General features: G+C 64.1%; 2 protein-coding genes and 1 long non-coding RNA gene across 7 annotated transcripts in view; 1 reads left to right on the plus strand and 2 right to left on the minus strand.

Moving 5' to 3' along the window:
* The window catches only part of MORN1 (MORN repeat containing 1), a 72429-nt gene extending 68749 nt beyond the window's left edge, over nt 1–3680 (plus strand). For all 4 annotated transcript variants that reach the window (XM_005545012.4, XM_065531066.1, XM_045388219.3 and 1 more), the window contains 2 exons: nt 774–820; nt 3366–3680. In XM_005545012.4, the coding sequence (XP_005545069.3) occupies nt 774–820; nt 3366–3559 (241 nt within the window). In that variant the 3' untranslated portion in view covers nt 3560–3680. The remainder of the gene's footprint in view (nt 1–773; nt 821–3365) is intronic.
* Nucleotides 2923–7192, minus strand: LOC141409059 (uncharacterized). Its single transcript, XR_012427315.1, has 2 exons — nt 7007–7192; nt 2923–5938 (listed from the first exon to the last, which is right to left on the minus strand). It is a non-coding gene; the product is annotated as an uncharacterized lncRNA (long non-coding RNA).
* An 8445-nt stretch (nt 7193–15637) lies between these two features.
* Nucleotides 15638–18750, minus strand: part of SKI (SKI proto-oncogene) — an 84140-nt gene continuing 81027 nt past the window's right edge. For both annotated transcript variants that reach the window (XM_005545237.5, XM_045388328.3), the window contains exon 7: nt 15638–18445. In XM_005545237.5, the coding sequence (XP_005545294.3) occupies nt 18257–18445 (189 nt within the window). In that variant the 3' untranslated portion in view covers nt 15638–18256. The remainder of the gene's footprint in view (nt 18446–18750) is intronic.

Consider the following 18750-nt stretch of genomic DNA (forward strand, 5'->3'; position numbering starts at 1 on the left):
CCCCCCAGGCCACTGCCTGCACCACCTTCCCACGTGCGGTCTCTGCGGATGCTGGCCTCGGGCCTGCTCGCTGTCCGTGGGGCACTGATGCCTTCGAATCTGCACGGCCTCCTCCCTAGGCCGAGACTCCCGAGCTCCTTCCTGGCTCTGCCTGTGTTTTCCTCAAAGCCCTGGGGGTCCTGTAAAAACTCAGGATTCCTGTAATCCTGCTTCTTTCTCTAAGGCTGGCAGCCTGGCAGACTAGTTACTCTCGGTGCTGAATTACGTACCCCGCTTCCCCTCCTTGCCCATACTCCTGTGTCTTACATGGGTCTGGGGCCCGGCAAGACCCATTCTCCCCACTCGAAATGAAGCCACTTCAGTCTTCTGTCCTTCATTCTGCAGGCTCCGGCGTCGCCGCCTCTCAGGGGCTTCGGGTCTTTCTCACCCTTCATGGTCTTCTCGGCTGCACCGGGGGGCCTCCGCCTTGTCAGAAGCCTGTGGGAATGGGGTTGTCAGTCCCACTCCTGCTCCAAGGCCATAAACACGTCAATAATTTAGACAAGGAGGATTTGCACAGGGCAGCCCACGGGCCCGAGGGGCAGAGAGCTGGGTGCAGGCTGCCAGAGGACTCTCCTTATCCTGCCCGTGGCCCCGAGGTGGAGTTCGCCGGCCTCTGCTGTCCTGGGGCCCCGAATCCACGCTGGAGCCACTAGCCCTGGTTCGGGTCAGCAATGCCATGTCCTGGGGGTCCAGACAGGGCATTCAGGGGCCTCACTGTGTCATCTCCACAGGCCTGAGGGGAGCGCCATGGAGGAGCAGCCTGCGGCAGCATACCCAGGTAGGTGGACGGGGCCCAAGTCCATCGCCGGTTGTGCCACTGTCTGGAGAGGCGAGAGGCCACAGCCCAGAGCTGGGGGTGGGGTTGGGGGAACTCGGCCCGGGGTCCCCAGAGGCAGGTGGCTGTGGGTGGGGGATTTGGGAGCAGCCGAGCCCTCCCAAGGGCCTGAATGGGAAGGGGGCTGGTGGTTTGGGGGCTGGGGACGGTCCAGAAAGATTTGAAGCTGGGCCGACACAGCCCTTGATGTGGGGAATGTCCTAGAAAGGAGGAAGCCATGGGGACAGGGAGCACACAGGCGCAGAAGCCTTGGGGTCCAAGGGTTGCCAAGGGGAGCTGAGGGGCAGCTGTCGAGGCCCACGGTGGCTGAACCATGAGGAGCTGCTCCCCGCAAGGCCGGCTGCCGGGGCCTGGTGGGCTGGGCTGGGCGGAAGGTTCCTCCCGGCATGGGGGCTGCTGTGGGGACAGTGAGGAGGGGTGCAGCGAGGGCCTGGAGGAGGCTCAGGTGCAGACCCTCAGCCGTGGGGCCTCCTCCAGTCGCCCCAGTCCTGGGACTCAGCCCCACAGCCTAGGCCTGGCATCCCCCTCCAAGCCAGAGGGGCCAAACGCCAGGCACCTCAGCTACACAACGGCTTGGAGCCCTAGCAAGGCCTGGGCACCGCGGCTGACTGGGTGCCTGATGGAGAGTGGAGCCTCTCTGTCCGCTGGGCCAACGTGAATGACCCTTCCTCTGGTGGCTCTGGGGTTCTGGCTGGAGAGCCAAAGGCTGGAAGGTCTGGGCCCACTGCTCACTGGGGTCTGGATGCCACCACGGAGCTGCCTCTGGCACAGCGGGAGCAAGTGGAACCACCCTGGTCGTGGGGACGGCACCAGTGCGGCCAGGGCTATAGCCAGCGAGGCCTGGGTGAGGGGTGGGACCGGAGTCCTGGGCGATGTCCCCTGGGGTCCCACGGCAGCCCTCACACCGTCGACCAGGCCACCCCATCCCAGCCATCCCAGGAGGAGTAGGTGGGTGAGGGTGGGGGCGGGGACATCACCGCATCGACGTCGGCTGGTCCTGGCATGTCTGCACAGCCGCCCGGCCAGGGTTTATGTGCTCAGTGGAGACAGCTCGGGGTGAGGAGCGAAGGGAGATCCGATGATGTGGGGGCCATTTGGGGCTAAGCCATATGTGTATGGCCGAGGCCCCGGGTGAGAGCTGGCCCAGGGCTAGATCACGTGGCCGTCGAGGCCCGGCCTGCCGTATAGTGGCCACCAGCCAGAGCCCTTCCCGCCCTTCCCATCTGCTGGGACGCCGGCCTCAGGAGTGGGGTCAGATGGGGCCTGTGGCCGGCTCCTCAGCCACTGCCCACTGAGCTCTCGGCCCCCCGGCCAGCGCCTTGGCCGCCGCTGGTACAGCTGGATTCCTGGGAACACCTAGAAACCCGGCTGCTTGGAAACACTGTGGCGTTGCCATGTGGGGCCCTTCCTCCGCCCGCCAGGGAGGCTGGCCCTGGTGCCCAGCGCTGTGGCCCACACCCGCCAGGCTGCAGAACGTGTGTCCCCCTGCGAGGCCCCCCAGAACCGTGTTTTTTTCTAGAGGAACTGACTCAGGGCCAAGTACATTCCTCCCGGCCCCCGAGGCTCGCTCTCGTCCAGCCCTGGGAACGCACAGGCGGCCGAGCCCTTGGCCTGGCCGGAGGAGGCCGCCGCTCCGCGAAGCGAGCGCTGTTTTCCAGGCCGGCGTCTGGAATGTTGCTCTGCCTTGCGGTGTGAGCCGACTCCTGCCCCCATTTCAGCTGCGGCCGCATTCCTGGTGTGAGCCCGGGCCAGCCGAGGCGGCTTTTCCAGTCTCCGGTGCCAGCCCCGGCAGGCTCAGGGGAGGGGAGAGGACGGTTTCTATGGCAACCTCACTTTTTGTTATTTCTTATTTTCTTTTTTATGGTTTCTCCAACTTTGAAGCTCTCCAGACAGTTTACAGACTGTGAAAGGAAAAGTACTTTTCCTTCTCTGCCGAGTCCCCCCAGCAGGGCCGCCCTCCAGCCCCACCCAGAGAGCCCCAGCGCGGGTGTGCGGAAGGGGCTGGGGCGGGGGCTCCGAAAGCAAGTCACACACACCTGCCTTCAGAGTGCTCGTTATTTTTAAACAGTTTATAGAGGAAATGAATTATTTTTCTCCTAAAAAGTAGGAAAGTATTTGCAAAGGAATCCTCCCGGGACCCACAGCCAGGTCGGCCGCAGGGGCTGGAGAGCGGCCGCCATGCGAGGGTCGTGTCTGCCCCTGCCAGCCTCTGAGTCGGAGGCCGTAGCTGGGCGGTGGCCTGAGGCCAGAGGTGGTTCCCTTCACCCCAAATTAGTTCATCCACCTACGCTGACTGTGTGTCCAGCACCCCAGGACTGGTCCGGTGGCCGGTGCTGTGGTTACAGTGCCAAGAATCCCAGAACCCGGGCAGAGATGACCAGGGTCGGGGACACGGGCCAGTGGGCACACGAGAGTGGGCAGCGGGCTGAGGCCAGGGAGGGGAGGGGACAGGAGCCTGCTGAGGACCAGCCCAGCCCGCCCCTTGCAGGGGAGTACGTGCTCATGATCCATGACGTGACCACTCCACCATTCCTGGGACGCACGCTGCCCCCCGCCTTCAAACACCTGCGGGTCGTAGCGAAGAGGGCTGACCGGCCACCCCACGTTCTGGAAGAAGGCCCTGAAGCCTCAAGCGGCTGGCAGGCCCATGGCTGCACCCCAGAGCCTCCAGCGCCTCGGTGAGGCCCAGTGTCCACAGGAGACCACCTCGGTGTGAACGGCAAGAAACTCTGCCTCTGCTTGCGGGACCCTGTCCCCGATTCCCCAGAGCCCTGCGGCTGTTTGAATAAAATGCTCAGTGGCAGCTGTGGAGGGCACCGCTCCTTGGGCCCGACGCCCGCAGCGAGGCCCTCCCCATGCACCCGCACACTCACAGGCGAGGCCACAGGACTGGAGCCCGCGTCCTCCCTCACTGCTGTGGCCTCCGCTCTGCGCAGAGCCCTGGGAAGCCTGGGGGCCCAGGCGGGACACATGGGGTGACTCGTCTCAAGGCCAGGCTGTGGCAGTCGCCCAGGCACCCTTCGAGGCCAGCATGTCTGTCCCACCCACACTGTTCCCAGGCCCAGCCACGGTCGGTGCCGGAATTCCCTGCCAGGCTGGGGCTGGGAAGGAGGGTCCCTGTCTCGCTGCCACAGAGCTCTGCAGTGAAGCCCAGCCAGGCAACCCCCGCGCCTCCGCCTGGCACTGCCCACTCCAGGCAATCCTGCCCGCAGGACGGACTCCCATGACGAGAGGCAGGAGGCATGCGATCAGCTCTCCTGGCCGGTATCCTGCCTGCCTGACGTCCCCGCCCCGCGCTGAACAGGGAGGACGGTCAGGAACATTCTACGGCTGCCTCTGGAGGGCCCCTCAGCCACTGAGAGGGGCCAGAAGGTCGCTGGGGAGGGGGCACTGAGGTGGCCCATGGGCAGCCAGCCACTCAGTCAGCACAGAAGGTGGCGACTGCACAGACCCTGCCTCCTGGCCCCGCCACGCCTGCTCTGGCCCCTGGCTTCACCCTGCCCACCTGGAGCCTGCGCAGCCTGGCTGGTCTCATCCTCTGCCCTCTCAGCGCTGGGCAGGGAGCCAGCCTCCTCAGGCCCTTGCTCTCTCAGCAGTCCCTCAGACCCCCCCCGTTCTTGCAGCCCACCCTCTCAGAAGACCACTGTTTGGAGCCCTGGGGAGGGGGCGTCCAGGACCCAGCCCAGCCCCACACCAGGCCTGTGCCCCCGATGTTTCCCTCATGCTGCTGTCCCTGGCCCTCCCACGACTGGCACTGACCTCCTTGCGCTGCGGCCAGACCCACCCTCCCACCGTCCAGGCACACCTCCCTGGGAACACACCCATGTCCTGGGCCAGCTGCGGCCGGGGCCTCTCTCCAGACCCGCACAGGCAGCTGCTTCTGCTCGGCGGAGGGAGACTGTGGACAGAGAAGCTGTGTTCACAGCAGTGCAGGAACCCAGGGCAGCCCCTGGGCACACGGGGGTGAAGACCCACCCAGAAGCTGGGGTGCTGCACAGTGGGGGGACCCTGGGAAGCTCTCAGGGAGAGCCTGGTTGGGGCCAGGTCGGGCGTAGCGTGGTGGATGCACCGAAGAAGGCTGGCTGCCCGGGGGCAAAGGGGCGAGCTCGGGGGGCATTGCGGGGAGGAACCAGACCAGATCATGGGATGCTGGGCCCCCCATCCTTGCAGGTGACAAGCTGGAGGCCACTGGAGCTGCAGCGAGGGGACCCTTCCTCTACCAGTGCAGAGTGGCCCCAAGGCCCCCTGGTTCTGAGCTCTGCCACTTGGCGGTCGAGCACATGTGGGGGGCTGTGGCATCCCTGAAGTTTCCCCAGACACGCAGGCTTCCATTCCATACAGCAAGGCAGGCAGCCACCCTCCTGTACCTTCTAGAAGCCCAGACCCAGGGGCAAGGCTGCATCTCCCAGCTGTGGCCATCCTCGAGGCTCCCAGAGCCCAGGGCGGCTTCGTCACAGCCATGGCTCCAGCCTCTGGTCCCCGGGGGCCTTGTGAGTGCCCTGCGGTTCTGACACTGTCCCTTGCCCTTGGGGTTGGCTACGCCTGTTGGAGGGGAGGCTCCTGGTGTGCCTGACCTGCCCCGACCTGGGTCACCTGCCTCCCAGGAGGACAGGCAGACATCGGCCAGGCCGGGCCCACAGAGCCCCCGCGAAGGGCAGATGCCACCGCGCCACGCTGGCCTTGATCAACTGCAAGTGAGCGACGCTCACCTGGGTCTGCCCCTTACATTTGGCAAATTGCTTTGTAGCTTTTTTTCACTTCAGGATGAAACCACATTTGTGTCAGAAGAAAAATAGAAAATGATGTTTCAATTTAGAGAGAAAAAAATTGCTGGGAACAGCAGCAGCTGCTGGGTTTCCAGTGTGCGGAGCAGTGTCCTCTGGGATTTAATTCCCAATCAGTAGCCTCGGCTTTCAGAGTCACAAAACCCACGACAGGAAATCCAGGACTGTTTTCTCCCCACGGGTGCGGCGGGCGTGGGGGTCTGCACCTCGGGGGGGCTCCTTTGTGGCTGACGGGTGCATCTTGCCGTCCATCGAGGCTGACTTTTCGGCAAGCTCTCTGCAAACACAGAAGCCCAGAGCCATCCGCTTCCTTGGTTATCACAGCAAAACCAGGGCAGGCGTCGGTGTCCCCTGGGCTTGCTGCTGGGGCCACTGAGGGCCCGAGAAGGTGGCCAGGTGGCTACCTGGCCGTGCTCCTCTGCCCATGCCCAACCCACCAGGACAGGCCCTGGGGACCCTGGGAGGGAGCAGAGAGCCGTGGCTCCCTAGGGCTGCTGGCGCCTCTCTGGCCAGCATGCTTCAGAGCCAACAGGCAGTCGGCCTTGGAGAGATGCAGCGCCTGGGCCTTGCCTGGACTCCCGCCCCAGCCCCACTCACCCTACTCCCCACACCACATCCCAAAGTTAAAATACACACAAAATTTGAATTTTTAAAAACAAAAAGCAAAAACAGCTAGGGAGAGAAGCCTGCGGAGACAGCCTTGTGGCCACAGACACTGCTCTGGACGTGTGGTGAGGAGCCGGGTGGGAGAGGGAGGGACTGCGGGGAGCAGCGTCCAGAGACCAGGAGTGGCGAGGTGGCCACAGGCCAGGCCTCACCCAGGGACAGTGACCGTCCCCTCGAACTCTGCTTGGACAGCCCACGGTAGGGACAGAGTCCTCGGGACGGGCCACAGAACACAAGGCCTCCCGCGTCCCTTCACCCTGGCTTCTGAGTCTGCCAGTCCCCATGCCCTGGGGAGGCCACAGAGGCTGGCCCATCTGTCTGGTCCAGCTGACCTCTTGGGCAGAGTCCCAGGACCCTTTGCTGTCTTGGGGTGGGAAGACCCTGGAAGGAGGACCCAGAGCCCCCGACATGCGTCTCCCACCAGCACACCTCCCTGCTCCGGGGTGTACCCCGCCCCCATGAAAGTTCTCCCCCATTGCCTGCCCCACGCGGGCCGGAACCAGTCCCTGAGTGCCGAGCCCGGGGCGGGGTCACGTGGAAGGATAGAGGCTCATGGGCTGACCTCGGCTCGCCTGCCCCTGCTCACTGAGTCTGCGTCTGAGACTGGGCACTGATTCCTGGGCACTGGCCTCACACCCGGCACTGGGGCCTCAGTGACGGCGTGAGTGGACAGACTTACTGCAGGCCGAGCAGCGTCTCTGAGCGGAGGGCGCGGGCTGGGGACAGACGTGCTCCCAAAGGCCTTGGCAGCATGCGGCGGTGGCCACCAGCCCTGCCCGTGGCGGCCACGGTCTCCCAGGCTTCCCAGTCCTCTTGAGCAGGCTCTCCTCTGCGTGTCGGGGGGAGAGCGGGCAGCTCGTGGTGTGGAGGTGGCAACACACCGGCTTTGGGGCCAGGGTGGCCATGCCATGTGACTGTCTGTCAACACAGCCAGATATGAGCTGGGCTAAGGCCTCCTCCCAGGCTGGGCAGGGGCTCTGTTGGGCTCCTCCTGACCTGGTGGGCATGGTAGGGGCTGTGTCTGCCTCTGGCCTGCAGACCACGGCTTACTGGTGCCACCCCTGGGAACCCGAGGCCAGGTGGCAGCTCTCTGGCAAGCTCATAAGCACAGTGTCTCGGAGGTGGAGCCCCCCCAACCCCAGCCAGCCCCCTCTCCTGCCCCAGGAGGAGTCTTGGGGAGAGCTCCAGGTCCAAGCCCCGCCCGCCTCCCCGTGCCCTTCCTGTTCCTTCAACCTCCAGACAAGGGAGCAGTGGCCGTTCCTCCTTTCCTCCCACCCACGGGTTACCGAGCAAAGATGACACTGAAAGCCATCAAGCCAGTTGCTGCCATGGAAGGTGGAATCTGTGAGCCAGAGAGAGACAGAAACACACAAAGAGGCAGAGACACAGTCAGAGACAGACACAGGCGAAGACACAGAGGTAGAGAGATGGGGTGGGGGTGGGGAGGGGATGCCCGCCTCACCCCTTCAGCAGCGGCTCAGCCAGGACACCCTCCAGACCATGCCCAGGCCCCTTTCGTGTTACCAGTGGACAGCATAGCTAGGCCACAGCCATGAACCAGATGGGACCCACCTGACCTGTGTCCCCCTCCCAAAGCCTCTCCCTTTTCACTTCTGGTGCCTAGGGGGGTGTCGAGACCAGCTGTGCAGGGCAGCCCCGCCCAGGCAGGCCTTCCTGGAGGGCCAGGTGCCCAGCCCCATAGGCAGGTTCCTGCACAGCCTGGCCTGGCCTTCCCTGGGAGCCTCAGGCCTGGGCCGAGTAAGCCAGGAGTCACTGGGCCTGTGGGCTGGCTCAGCAAGACCACAGCTCAGCAAACACCACACCCATCAGCCCCCTTCTGTCCTGCCTCCAGGCCCAGAGGCAGCCAGGGCCTCCCTGATGACAGAGCCCCCAGCTGGGGCTTGCAAGGGGAGCTGCCGGCTCTTCAGCGAGCCTTGGGGAGACCGCCTGGGGCCAGGGTGCTGCCTGGCTGCCCTCTCTGCCCCCAACTTGGCCTCTGGCGGTAGCACTTGTGAAAATGCTGGACACTCCTCCTAGTACTTCCACCTCCCACCCACGGCAACCAGAGCCAGGAGCCAGGCTGGGAGCTTCCGAACACAGCTCCAGGGCCAGTGGGGCCTCCTCAGTCTGTGCACCCTCCTTCCTGAGGACCCGTGGGGAACAGAGGTAGCGGCCCACGCCAGCCCCCTAGCTTCCTTGGCTCCTGAGGTCGACCACAGCCAGGGAGGGGCCCCCATCAAGGGTCGAGGCTCTGCCCACCCCTGCCTCACGGCCCAGGAGTCCCCACGGGCAGGCCAGGATTCAGCTCTCTCAGCTCCTGCTCCCAGCTGCCCAGCCCAGCGGCTGCTCCCTGGAGACCCCTCGGGGACTGCATGTTGGCTCCCCAGTGGCCTCGGCACCACCAGTCATTCTCCCGCCCATCCCTAGCCAGGCCCACACCTGGAGACCCTGTCCTGCTGTCCCAGACCTGACCCCACTGGGTCCTCATCCACCCACACACCACGCATGTCCCCTGCTAGGGTCCCACCTGCCGGCTTCCACCTGGGGACAGGAGGACACGGCTCCACGGTCCTGCCCAGGCAGGGAGAAGCAGGCTGAGCACCATGACGCTGCTGTACTCCTGATGGGGGCTAGCGGGAGCAGGGCTCAGTGCCTGGGGGCCTTCCACAGAGCTCCAAGCAGAAGTGGCCTGGGATGCAGCCAGGCTCCCTGCTGGGAGGGCGGGTTTCAAGCCCACAGTTTAGAGCATGGGTGGGGGTGCCTGGGCTGGGGGTCCCTTGGCTGATGGCCTGAGGGGGATAGGAGGCCAGGCCTGCAGGGAGCTGGGGGCAGGTGAGAAGGAAAAACAGCTCTAAGGGGCAGGTCTCGGGAGGCCGCCTGTGTCTCATGGTCTCCTGTGGTTGGATCCACCAAGTTCCCCCAGGCCCCTCGAGTGGGCTCATGGAGAGGGGGCGGCCGGCGCCCACTTCCCCCAGCAGCGACTCGGCGGCTGGGGCCTGCGGGCCGGGATGGGGGGCGGTGGTTCTTCCCGGGAACAGACCCCCAGCCGAGCAGAACAGGGAGGCTGCTCCCCAGAGCGAAAAGCACCCCAACCCGCCAGGCTGGGACCTTCCGGGAGGGCAGGGTTGGCAGAGACCCCCCACCCGAGCTCAGCCAAGCGGCAATTCCCGCCTCCGCCGCCGGGGGTCGCGCCGCCCCCCCCCACCTCCCCGCGGGCGGTGAAACCCGTGAAACGCGCGCCGCCTCCGCAGGGCCCGGGGTGGGGAAGGGGGGACGAGCCGGGGAGGAGGGGGCGGCGGGGGCGGCGGGGACGGGGGAACGGGGGTGGGAACGCTTCCTGCCGCCGTCCTGCCTCCCGCAGCGGCCTCTGGGGGCGGCCGCGCCCACCGACGGGAGGAGCCACAACCTCTGAGACCCCCGCACTTCGCCCGCCTCGGGTTGGGGGGAATTCCCGCCTCGGGAGCCGCCCCCGACGCTGCAGGAAGCTCCCAGGGCCTCCGTCCCGCCCCCCAGCCCGGGTCTGCGGCTCGGACCCGCCGCCCCCAGGCCGGAAGCCCCCGCCCCGCCCCGCCCCGCCGGAATCCGAGGCGGCGGCCGCGAATCTGGGGGGCGCCGCCCCGGACGGCAGGGAGGGTGGGGGAAGCGGAAGCGGCGGCGGGGGCGGGGGGGGAAACTGAGGCTGCGGGGGCGGGGGGGAAACTAAGGCTGCGGGGCTGCCCCTCCGCGTGGGGAATGGGGCCCGGCGCGCTCCGCCTGACTCGGGGCCCCCAGTGCCCCCGGACCGGGAACGGAACGGGAGTCGGGGAGGCCGCCCTGGTCCTGAGGACGCGACGCGGGGACCGGGACGTGCACCCCTCCCCACCCCCACAGCGCGGCTTCCGGCCCGGGCGAAGGAGCGGGATTGGGAAGGTTTCGGAGCCCGCGCTGCAATTTCTGGGTGGTTCCTTCGCCACCGCCTTTCCCCCGCGAGGCCGGCCTCCGACGGGGCCTCTCCAGGGTGAGGGGCAGGCCCTGGCCTGAAGCCAGAAACAGGATTTCCCTGGATGCCAGGACAGCGCCAGGGCCGGGGGCAGGCCCGGGCCCCACCGCGGGGTTTTCTGTCCTGCGCACCACTGACCCCGCAGACTCCGCGCAGGGGGCGCAGGATGGGTTGGGGGTCCCAGAGCCTTGGTCTGTCAGACCCCCAGCGGCCAGTGCAGGTCGGTGGTCATTTCAGAGTTCCGGCCACTGTCCTGTGCAGGAGTGACCCTGGAGGCTGCCTTGGGCTGGCCTGAGGGGGATTCTAAACATGGAGGGGCCAACACCGAGACCTGAAAGACCCCGGCCTAAGCCTGACCCAGTGCCGGCCACACCAACTGCACCTCTCTGCGCGCCTCTGGGATCACAGAATGGGGCAGTCTCCCCCCTCCAACCCCCCAGGCCCTGGCGAGGGCAGCTCCTCCGACCATACAGCCTTTTTCCTAGGACTGTTTTTCCTTAGAAACAGGAAGCTGGGGCGTGGGCCTCACATCCCTCGGGTCCAGGCCCCACCAGGGGCAGGGCAGAGTGGGACTGGACCACAGGGCACACAGCACCTTGCCCAGCTCCTCCCCCAGGGTGGGCACAGCAGGGCACAGGGCAGTGTCCATCTGGGACTGGTGGCCTGGCCTAACCCGGGCATAGCACCGACCAGGGTCGTTTCACCCAGCCGGGGGCATCTCCATGAGGGAGGGACACACACAGCTCCATCGTGTGTCCCTGGCAAGCAGTGGCTCTGGTTCCTGCTTGCCCGCCACCCAGACCCCAGCCTGGCCAGGCCCACCTTGCAGGAGGGGCCAGAAGGTTCCAACAGCAGAGAGGGGGACAGGGCTGTTAGGGAGAATCTGGCAGGGCCAGGCCAGAGGGGCAGCAGCCGGCACTGGCCAGGGTATACGGGACACGGGACCCTTCAGGGTCCAGGGCTGGTGGCCTGCCCGGCCCCCACCAAGGCCTCTAGGCGGCCTTCGACCCTCCACACCCCTGGGCTCTGGTTCTAGGTCTGGAGGGCAACCCACCCTGGTTTCTGGGCTGAGCTGGGCAGCCAGGAGCCCACCCTTCCAAGCCAGCCAGTTGTATCCCCACGGGGCCTGAGCACTTGGTGCCCCTCTACCTGAGAGTATCCCTGGGACAGCTGCCGGAGGGGCAGGAGGCTGGGAGACACTTTTGCCTGGGCTGACCCAGGGAGCCCCTGCCTCCAGCCTCCACCTCCCCACTTCCCCACGGTTCCTTGTCCCTGGAAGTTTCTGGAACAGGCCTCCTTTGCAGCAGGAGCCATGCAGGCCAAGCCTGGGCTGTACTTCTTGCCAGTGAGAGCTGCCAGGCCCGGCCATGGGAGAGAAAGGTCCGTTCCCAGCCCAGCCGGACACCTGGCCCAGCACAGGACACTGCAAAGACAAGCCAGGCTGGCCAGGCTGCCCCTGCTGGTCCCCACCCGCAGCGGGGCCACCTGCTCCAGGGCTGGGTGCCCCAGCCATTGAAGCCCCCGCCCACCTGGCACAGGCCAGGCACAGATGGCCATCTGCGTCACTGAGACCAGGGGGTGGCAGGGCTGGGCGGGCATCCAGTCTCCAAATGTTCTGTCCTCACCCCCTCCCCAGGGTCCCCTAGGGGTGGGGTGGATAGGGCAGTTTCTGTGGGGAGGGTCAGGACCCCCCAAGGGCCAACACATCAGGGTCACGACCCCATCCTTTCCTGAGGGCAGACGGCCCTGGCCTGGGGGTGTCCCTGTGGGCTCCACATCTCATTGCAGGGGAGGCTCCATGGGGTCCGAGGCTGGGTTGCCTGGAGCAGGACCAGCAGCTGTGCAGAGGCTACGAGAACAGAGTGGGTGGGGGCTGCCTCTTCCAGCCAGAAGGAAGTGAGGGAGTCGGAGCAGGTGCCGGGGCATGGGGGTGGCCAGGCCTGGGCCAGGATGGGGTCGGGGTCCAGGCCTGTGGGCTGGGGCATTGGGCAGAGCCCTTCATGCAGCCATGAGGGGGCGTCCAGCTTGGGGGCCCCTGGCCATGCCCTCGGAGCATTGCACTGGGGCAGGAGGGTGGGTTGAGGATGAGGTGAGGGTGGAGCCAGGTCCCCGCCCAGGCTTAGGGGCCAGGGACACGCTGGGCTGAACCAGTGGCTGCAGTGACTGGTCAGCAGTCCCCACTCCCCACTGAGGACGTGCCGGCTGCTGCCTCCCCAGACAAGGCCAGGCTGCTCGGCCGCTGCCAGCCCCCTTGACAACAGAGTGGTGAGGGAAGGCCGGCAGGACTGTGGCTGCAGGAGGAAGGGAGACCAGCACAGCTGAGACCCAAGGGTGGCCCGAGGACAGCTGTTGGTGACTGAGGCAGAAATGAAACGGGTGGGGCAGAAACTGAGGATGGAGGTCATCTTCCCCAGACCCCAGCTCTCAGGGGACTGGGAAACAGGGACTGCCAGGAACAGGGGTACTAGTACTGGGAGCTGCCCTTCCAAGGAGCTGAGGCTGGACGGCCAACCCGTGGTCCCTGCAGAGGCCCAGGCAGGTGTGAATGCTGCAAGTCCTGAGCCTGAGGATGCAGAGGTAGGGTGGCGAGAGCCATCTCTCCCTGGCACAGAGGCAGGGAGCTTCTCCCACCCTGGCCTCTTCTCCCCCAGCCCTCAGGAGACCCCTGGACCCCTTCGAACAGCTTTGGGAAGAGGGTTCTGGCCCTGGGTGATGGCTGACCTGGCTCAGCAGGTGGCCAGAGCCCTTTAAAGCTCGGAGTTTATACCCAAAGGTAAACACCAAAGAGAAACCTGGGGCAACTCGGGGAACAACTGAGCCCAGAGCAGCCCCCGCCCCCCGCCCCCCGCCCCCCCGCCGCGGCGTGGCTGCTGGACGCAGTGCCTCTGAGCCTCCGGGAGGGCCGACATCAAGCCCTGTGGCACTCAGCTCCGAGACAGTGCCCACGTGGCCACAGGGACAGCCCGCGAGGCCCACCCAACATCTCTGCCCAGCCCTTCCCCCACTCCTCCCCGTGGGCCCCACGGCACCTGACCGCAGGCTGCGGCTCCATGCTCACAACTGTGTCTCAGGGTCCAGCCAGCGGCACTCTGGAGCCGTCCATCCTCTGTCCCCCAGAACATGCAAGTGCCCAGGACCAGTCCACGCCCACTCCTGCTGTGGCCCATGTTCCCCTCGGCCCACACCACGGCCCACTGCCCCCAGTACCCAAGGGCCTAGCCTGGATGGGGAGGCCAGGCCCACGTGGAGTGGGTGTTTCCAGGCCTGCTGGGGTGGGCCTGTGTGGTCTAGAGGCCGCCCTGTACCCCCTCCCTGGGGGGGCTCTGTGAGGCCTTTGGGGCCCTGGAGTTGGGCAGGGAAGGAGGAAGTCCCTGTGTGCCAGTGAGGGCAGGGCCAGGTCTGTTCCAGCCCCAGGCTTGGGGGCGCTTCCCGGGGGACGGAGAGAAGACGGGGACCCGGGAATTGTGCCGGGAGGCTGGGGAGAGGGGCTCTCCAGTCCAAGTATTTCTCAGACCACAGGCCAGATGCACCTGTCAGGGCCTGGATGGGCTGGAGATGCTGGATGTGGTGGCCTAAGAAAGCCTAGAGAGGTGGTGGCCTGGGACCCAGGACCCTAGCCTGCGGCTGTGCCTCCACGAAACGGGCGTGCGGCGGGCACCTCCACTCCCCAGAACAGGGGTCTGGGAAGGGCCCACCGTGAGGTCAGGTGGGGAGAAGGGACCTCTGTGTCTCCCTCAGGGCAGCTCGCTGGGGTCCAGGGTTCTGATGCCACCTCTCCTCTCCTCCCGCAAGTGACCTAGGAGCTCCTCAGGGAGCTGGCGACCCACCCGTTGGGGACAGGTCTGTCCATGTGGGAGCTGGACCTTGGCCAACCCCAGGTGTGGCCTCAGAGGCCCCTGTGGAGGCCCAGCCGGGAAGGCCCCATCCCATCTTCTGTCCTGGCATTGCCCTCTGTGGGGTTTTCTCCCAGCCTGGCCAAGGCCATGGTGGCCTCAAGCTGGGGCTCCAGCCACATCCAGTGCTACAAGGAGGGACTGCAAGCTCCCTAAATCGCAGGGGTTTGAAACCTCCGTGGCCTTGTCCAGCTCGGAGAAAATGGGGACGAGGCGAGAGGGCAGTTGTGCCAGGGTGGCCACCTGGACCCCATGTGCCCTCGGGGTCGATGGAAACCCCGAGGCCCACGATCTGACATGTGACAGTGCTGCCACCCACAGTGGCCTGAACGCGAGGGGGTCCCAGCCGCCCGTGTGTGGCCGGTCCAGGGAGGGGCTGCGGTGGGCACATGCACGGCTGTCCTGCAGTCCTCTCAAAGTCCTTTATTGTACAATGTCATCTGTTTCGGGGTCGGGGAAGGACTAACAGGTACACAGCGAAATAGATAAATATGCCAAGCTCTTTTTCTTTTCTTTTTAAATCAGGCATTTATAAACAAGAAAGCATACATTAATTACATAAAAATAGTTTCCGAGTAGCAGAGTAAGCATCATACTGTCGTTAGCAGCAGCGTGGGGCACGGGCAGGGGCAGGGGTCTGGGTGATGTTAAAGGTAGAGATGGAGCTTTTTCCTTAATTGAAAAAAAAGTCATTTGTGACTCCTGACTTAAAGCAAGAACAAATGTCTCCCTGGACCCTGGCGGGCTGAGGGCGGGGTGGGGGGGCCCGGGGCTCAGACCCACAGGGAGGGCGGGGTGGGGGGGCGGGGCTCAGACCCACAGGGAGGGCGGGGTGGGGGGGCGGGGCTCGGACCCACAGGGAGGAGGGGGTGGGGGCGGGGCTCAGACCCACAGGGAGGAGGGGGGTGGGGGGGCGGGGCTCAGAACCACAGGGAGGAGGGGGTGGGGGGGCGGGGCTCGGACCCACAGGGAGGGGGGGGGCAGGGCTCAGTCCCATAGGGAGGAGGGGGTGGGGGGGCGGGGCTCGGACCCACAGGGAGGAGGGGGTGGGGGGGCCGGGGCTCGGACCCACGGGGAGGAGGGAGGAAGGGACGAAGGGGGTGGGGGGTGGGGGGTGGGGGGTGGGGGGTGGGGGGGCCGGGGCTCAGACCCACAGGGAGGGGGGTGTCACATGGGAAACGCACACGGGTTTCTCTGTCTCCCCCGCCCCCCAGCAGGAAAGCATTTTTTTTTTTTCCTCAGTTAAAAACAGCCCAGAAAACAAGACGACTCTCAGGTAAGAAAAGAGTTTCTGAAAAAGGACCCAGCATATACATGTATAATACAACGGTGAAAAAGGAACAAGTATTTACAGGTGAACTGTTTTTACACTGGCTAGTTCTGTACGAAAAGCAGACGTTACGGGTACGAGTTAGCTGCTCCAGAGATATGAATGTTATTGCTGTTGTTTTTCCCTTCGTTAAAAATCTTCTTTCAGTATAGAAATATAATGAGAATTAAACTGAATACAAAATCACTTAGATGAAGGGCCTCACACACAGAGGAGTCAGCAGCCCACACAGCGGACACCTCTTCCCCCCTTCTGCTGAAAGGAAACTGACTCGCACCTGTGCCAAGGGAAGCCAGGCACGCACCCCTCGGGGCCTGGGACCCCAGTCCAGAGCGGCCCTGCAGCCACAGCTGTCTCCTCAGACTCAGGCCCCTGAGGGTGGAAGCAACCCTGGTGGGCTGAGCTAAGAGCTGCGGGAACTGCCTGGGAAGGTCCCCAGCTCCAGTGGCTGGTGCATGGAGGGCCTGCCCGCGTCCGGGTCCCACTGACCGCACGGGCCTGGCAGCTGCAGGAAGGGGTGGGCCCAGGTGACACTGGCTGGACCCTCCCAGAGCCAAAGTGGGGAAGGGCTGCCACTGCAGACACAGCGCTTTCCGTTTGGGGCAAGACGGGGCGGTGGAGGCGTGGACCCAACGGTGACCATCAGGATGGAGCAAGGGCAAGGAGAGGCTCTGGCCCAGACAGAGCTTGGAAAAGTTCATCTCCCTCTGGGGTGTAAAAACTCAAAGCAAACGGAGCAAACCTGGTAGCCCCGGGGATGGGGCAGGGCCTCTACCTCACGGTGATCTTCGACCTGGCGACAGGACAGCCACACAGAAGCACGCCAACACACTTAAAGCTTTGCTCCAACTAAATCGTTTAGTTTCCCTTGAAGAAATGACTGAAAAAACACAACTCTGGTAAAACAAGGCTAAAAACAGCATTCTGCGTGTTGCATAACAAAACTGACCCTTTACAAGACACGGTAATAATGCCCGCTGACGGATCTACCTACGGCAGAGGTGTGGAATCCATGCACACAGATAGAACAACCGCAAAGAAAACAAAAGCAAAGAAAAACCCAAACAAACGCTGCATATACATGATGTCCCTTTTGCATTGCACTTTAGAAGGGGTGGGGGGCTTCAGCAGCAACCAAGACCCCCCTCAGTAAACCAAGGGCAAAACCCTGCAGGCAATTCCGCCACCCAGACGCGAGGGCTCAGCAGTCTCTGGTCTTTGCTCGTCACTGCCCCGAGGTCGTCTGTACCTGGGCGAGTAATCTCCACCTTCCGTGAGCGCGTGCAGCTGCCGTGGGTGTTACAACGGATTCAAGCAAAGAACTCCGGTAAGATCTTCTTATGTAAATAAATACCGTAACTGTAGGATGGGTAGCCGCCTCTTGTCTACTGGGAAATCATTTTTCAAGCTTGGGCATAAGAAACCTTATACAATTTGCATAAACAGGTGAGAGTAAACGAGATTATTTGGAATAAATGCAAGGAACTTATTCTGAGAGTGGCAGATTCAGTCGCTACTGAAGACAGATATTTTGGGGGTAAAAAGACACGAGTCAGGATTTGCTGTACAAGATGCTGGAAGGCACAGAACGACCCCCGAAGTTCAGTTTTTGCATTTTCGTTTTCTTGTGATTCCCTTGTTCAACCAAGCACCAGAGGGGGTTTCTAAGCACTCGAGCACTTAGGATTTGACTGCTCTATAAATCGGTAAAAACCTCAGTTCACTGGGGAATAGAAAGGGAAGGTTGTTGACAAAGTGCAGTTCTAAATATACGTTTAAATGAACAAAAAAAAAAAAAAGAAAAATTGAAATAATGCTGTTTTGTTCCAATGCTGCAGCCTCAGTCCCAAAATGAAGGGAGCGATGTTTGCCGAGCTGAAAATTGATCGCCCGGTCAGGCGGCACGTGTGCCCGGAGGGGCTGAGGGTGTGACCGCCAGCCACGGTCACCACCTGACGCAGGTCAGTGCCTCGTGGTGGAGGAGCCTGGGCAGAATCACGGGGTGCAGAGGAGCCGAAGACCGTCCCCTCAGCTCTGGGGCAGCTCCTGTGCGGCTCTGCACCTCCTGGTACCCGTGGGGGCAGCGCTGGCATCGACGGCGACATGGCAGGCGGGGTGGGCGTAAGGCGGGCAGTGTTCGAGCTCATCTCGCACGCGGCACTGTCCCTGCTCTCCCTGGCAGCAGCAGGAAGACCTGGGTCCTTGTCGCTGAAAAAATAGACTCTGAAGAAAAACCCCTGCTGTCCTCACGCAGCCGCGGGCAGATGAGCTGTGATGGCTTCCCCGGGTGGGGAGGGTGGGGCGGCCGCCACCCCCACTCCGTTGCGGGTCTTCAGATGGCGTTATGTGTTGGGGGCTTTTAAAAGTTAGTCATTTAAAAATGTGTTGATTTTCTGAATTTCAAGTCTCCTTACTGGTTTTAAATAGCTTATAACAAAGTGTAAATGTTAGAATGTTCTAGCAAGCAGAGGACCAGCATGCCGCCGAGCTGGCCCGGTCTCCAGCTGCCGTTGGGGGACACGGCTTGCTCACTTGAACTTGGCCAGTAGAAAATTTTGCAGTGGATTCCAAAACTACATGGTTACAAACACTCGCTTGGTAATAGGCACAGTAAGACGTTGTGCTGTGTGGGCGGGCTGCAGGGGCGCGGCCGGGCAGAGCTGCACCGCCCAGCCGCGCCCCCCTGCACCCGCGTTGTCGGCGGCGCCGCGGCGGCAGGCACGGAATCTAGGGCTCCAATTCCGCGGCGCCCTCGCTGCCCGCAGCCTCGGGGCGGGCCCGCGGCCACAGCTGCTCCTGCAGCTCCTTCACCACCTTCTCCAGGTGCTCCCTGGCCTCGCGCTCCCGCAGCAGGTCCGCCCGCAGCTGCTCCCGGTCGGCCTCCGCGTGCTGCAGCTTCACCTGCAGGTCTTCGATCTGAAAGGGAGCTGCGTGGTTAGCGTCTGCTCGCTGCCCTGCCCAGGCCCGACGCTGCTGCCCCCACCGCAGGCTCCTGCACCGCTCCTGTGCCTCCCCCACGCCACGTGCCGGTCCCTCCTCCACCTGCCGGGACATAGGCTCACGAGACAGGACCCAGCAACCACCCACCCTGTGCCCGTCAGGGCGCGCACTGATCACGGTCCCGGCCCTAGATTCTGCTCCAAGGCCTTTCCGGCTGCGCAGGGCTGGCCACCAGGGCCCACGGTGGCCCCATGCGGTCTGGGCTCCACGCCCGCCGCGCC

The sequence above is a fragment of the Macaca fascicularis genome, chromosome 1 (genome assembly GCF_037993035.2).
Source record: "Macaca fascicularis isolate 582-1 chromosome 1, T2T-MFA8v1.1".
Lineage (NCBI taxonomy): Eukaryota > Metazoa > Chordata > Mammalia > Primates > Cercopithecidae > Macaca > Macaca fascicularis.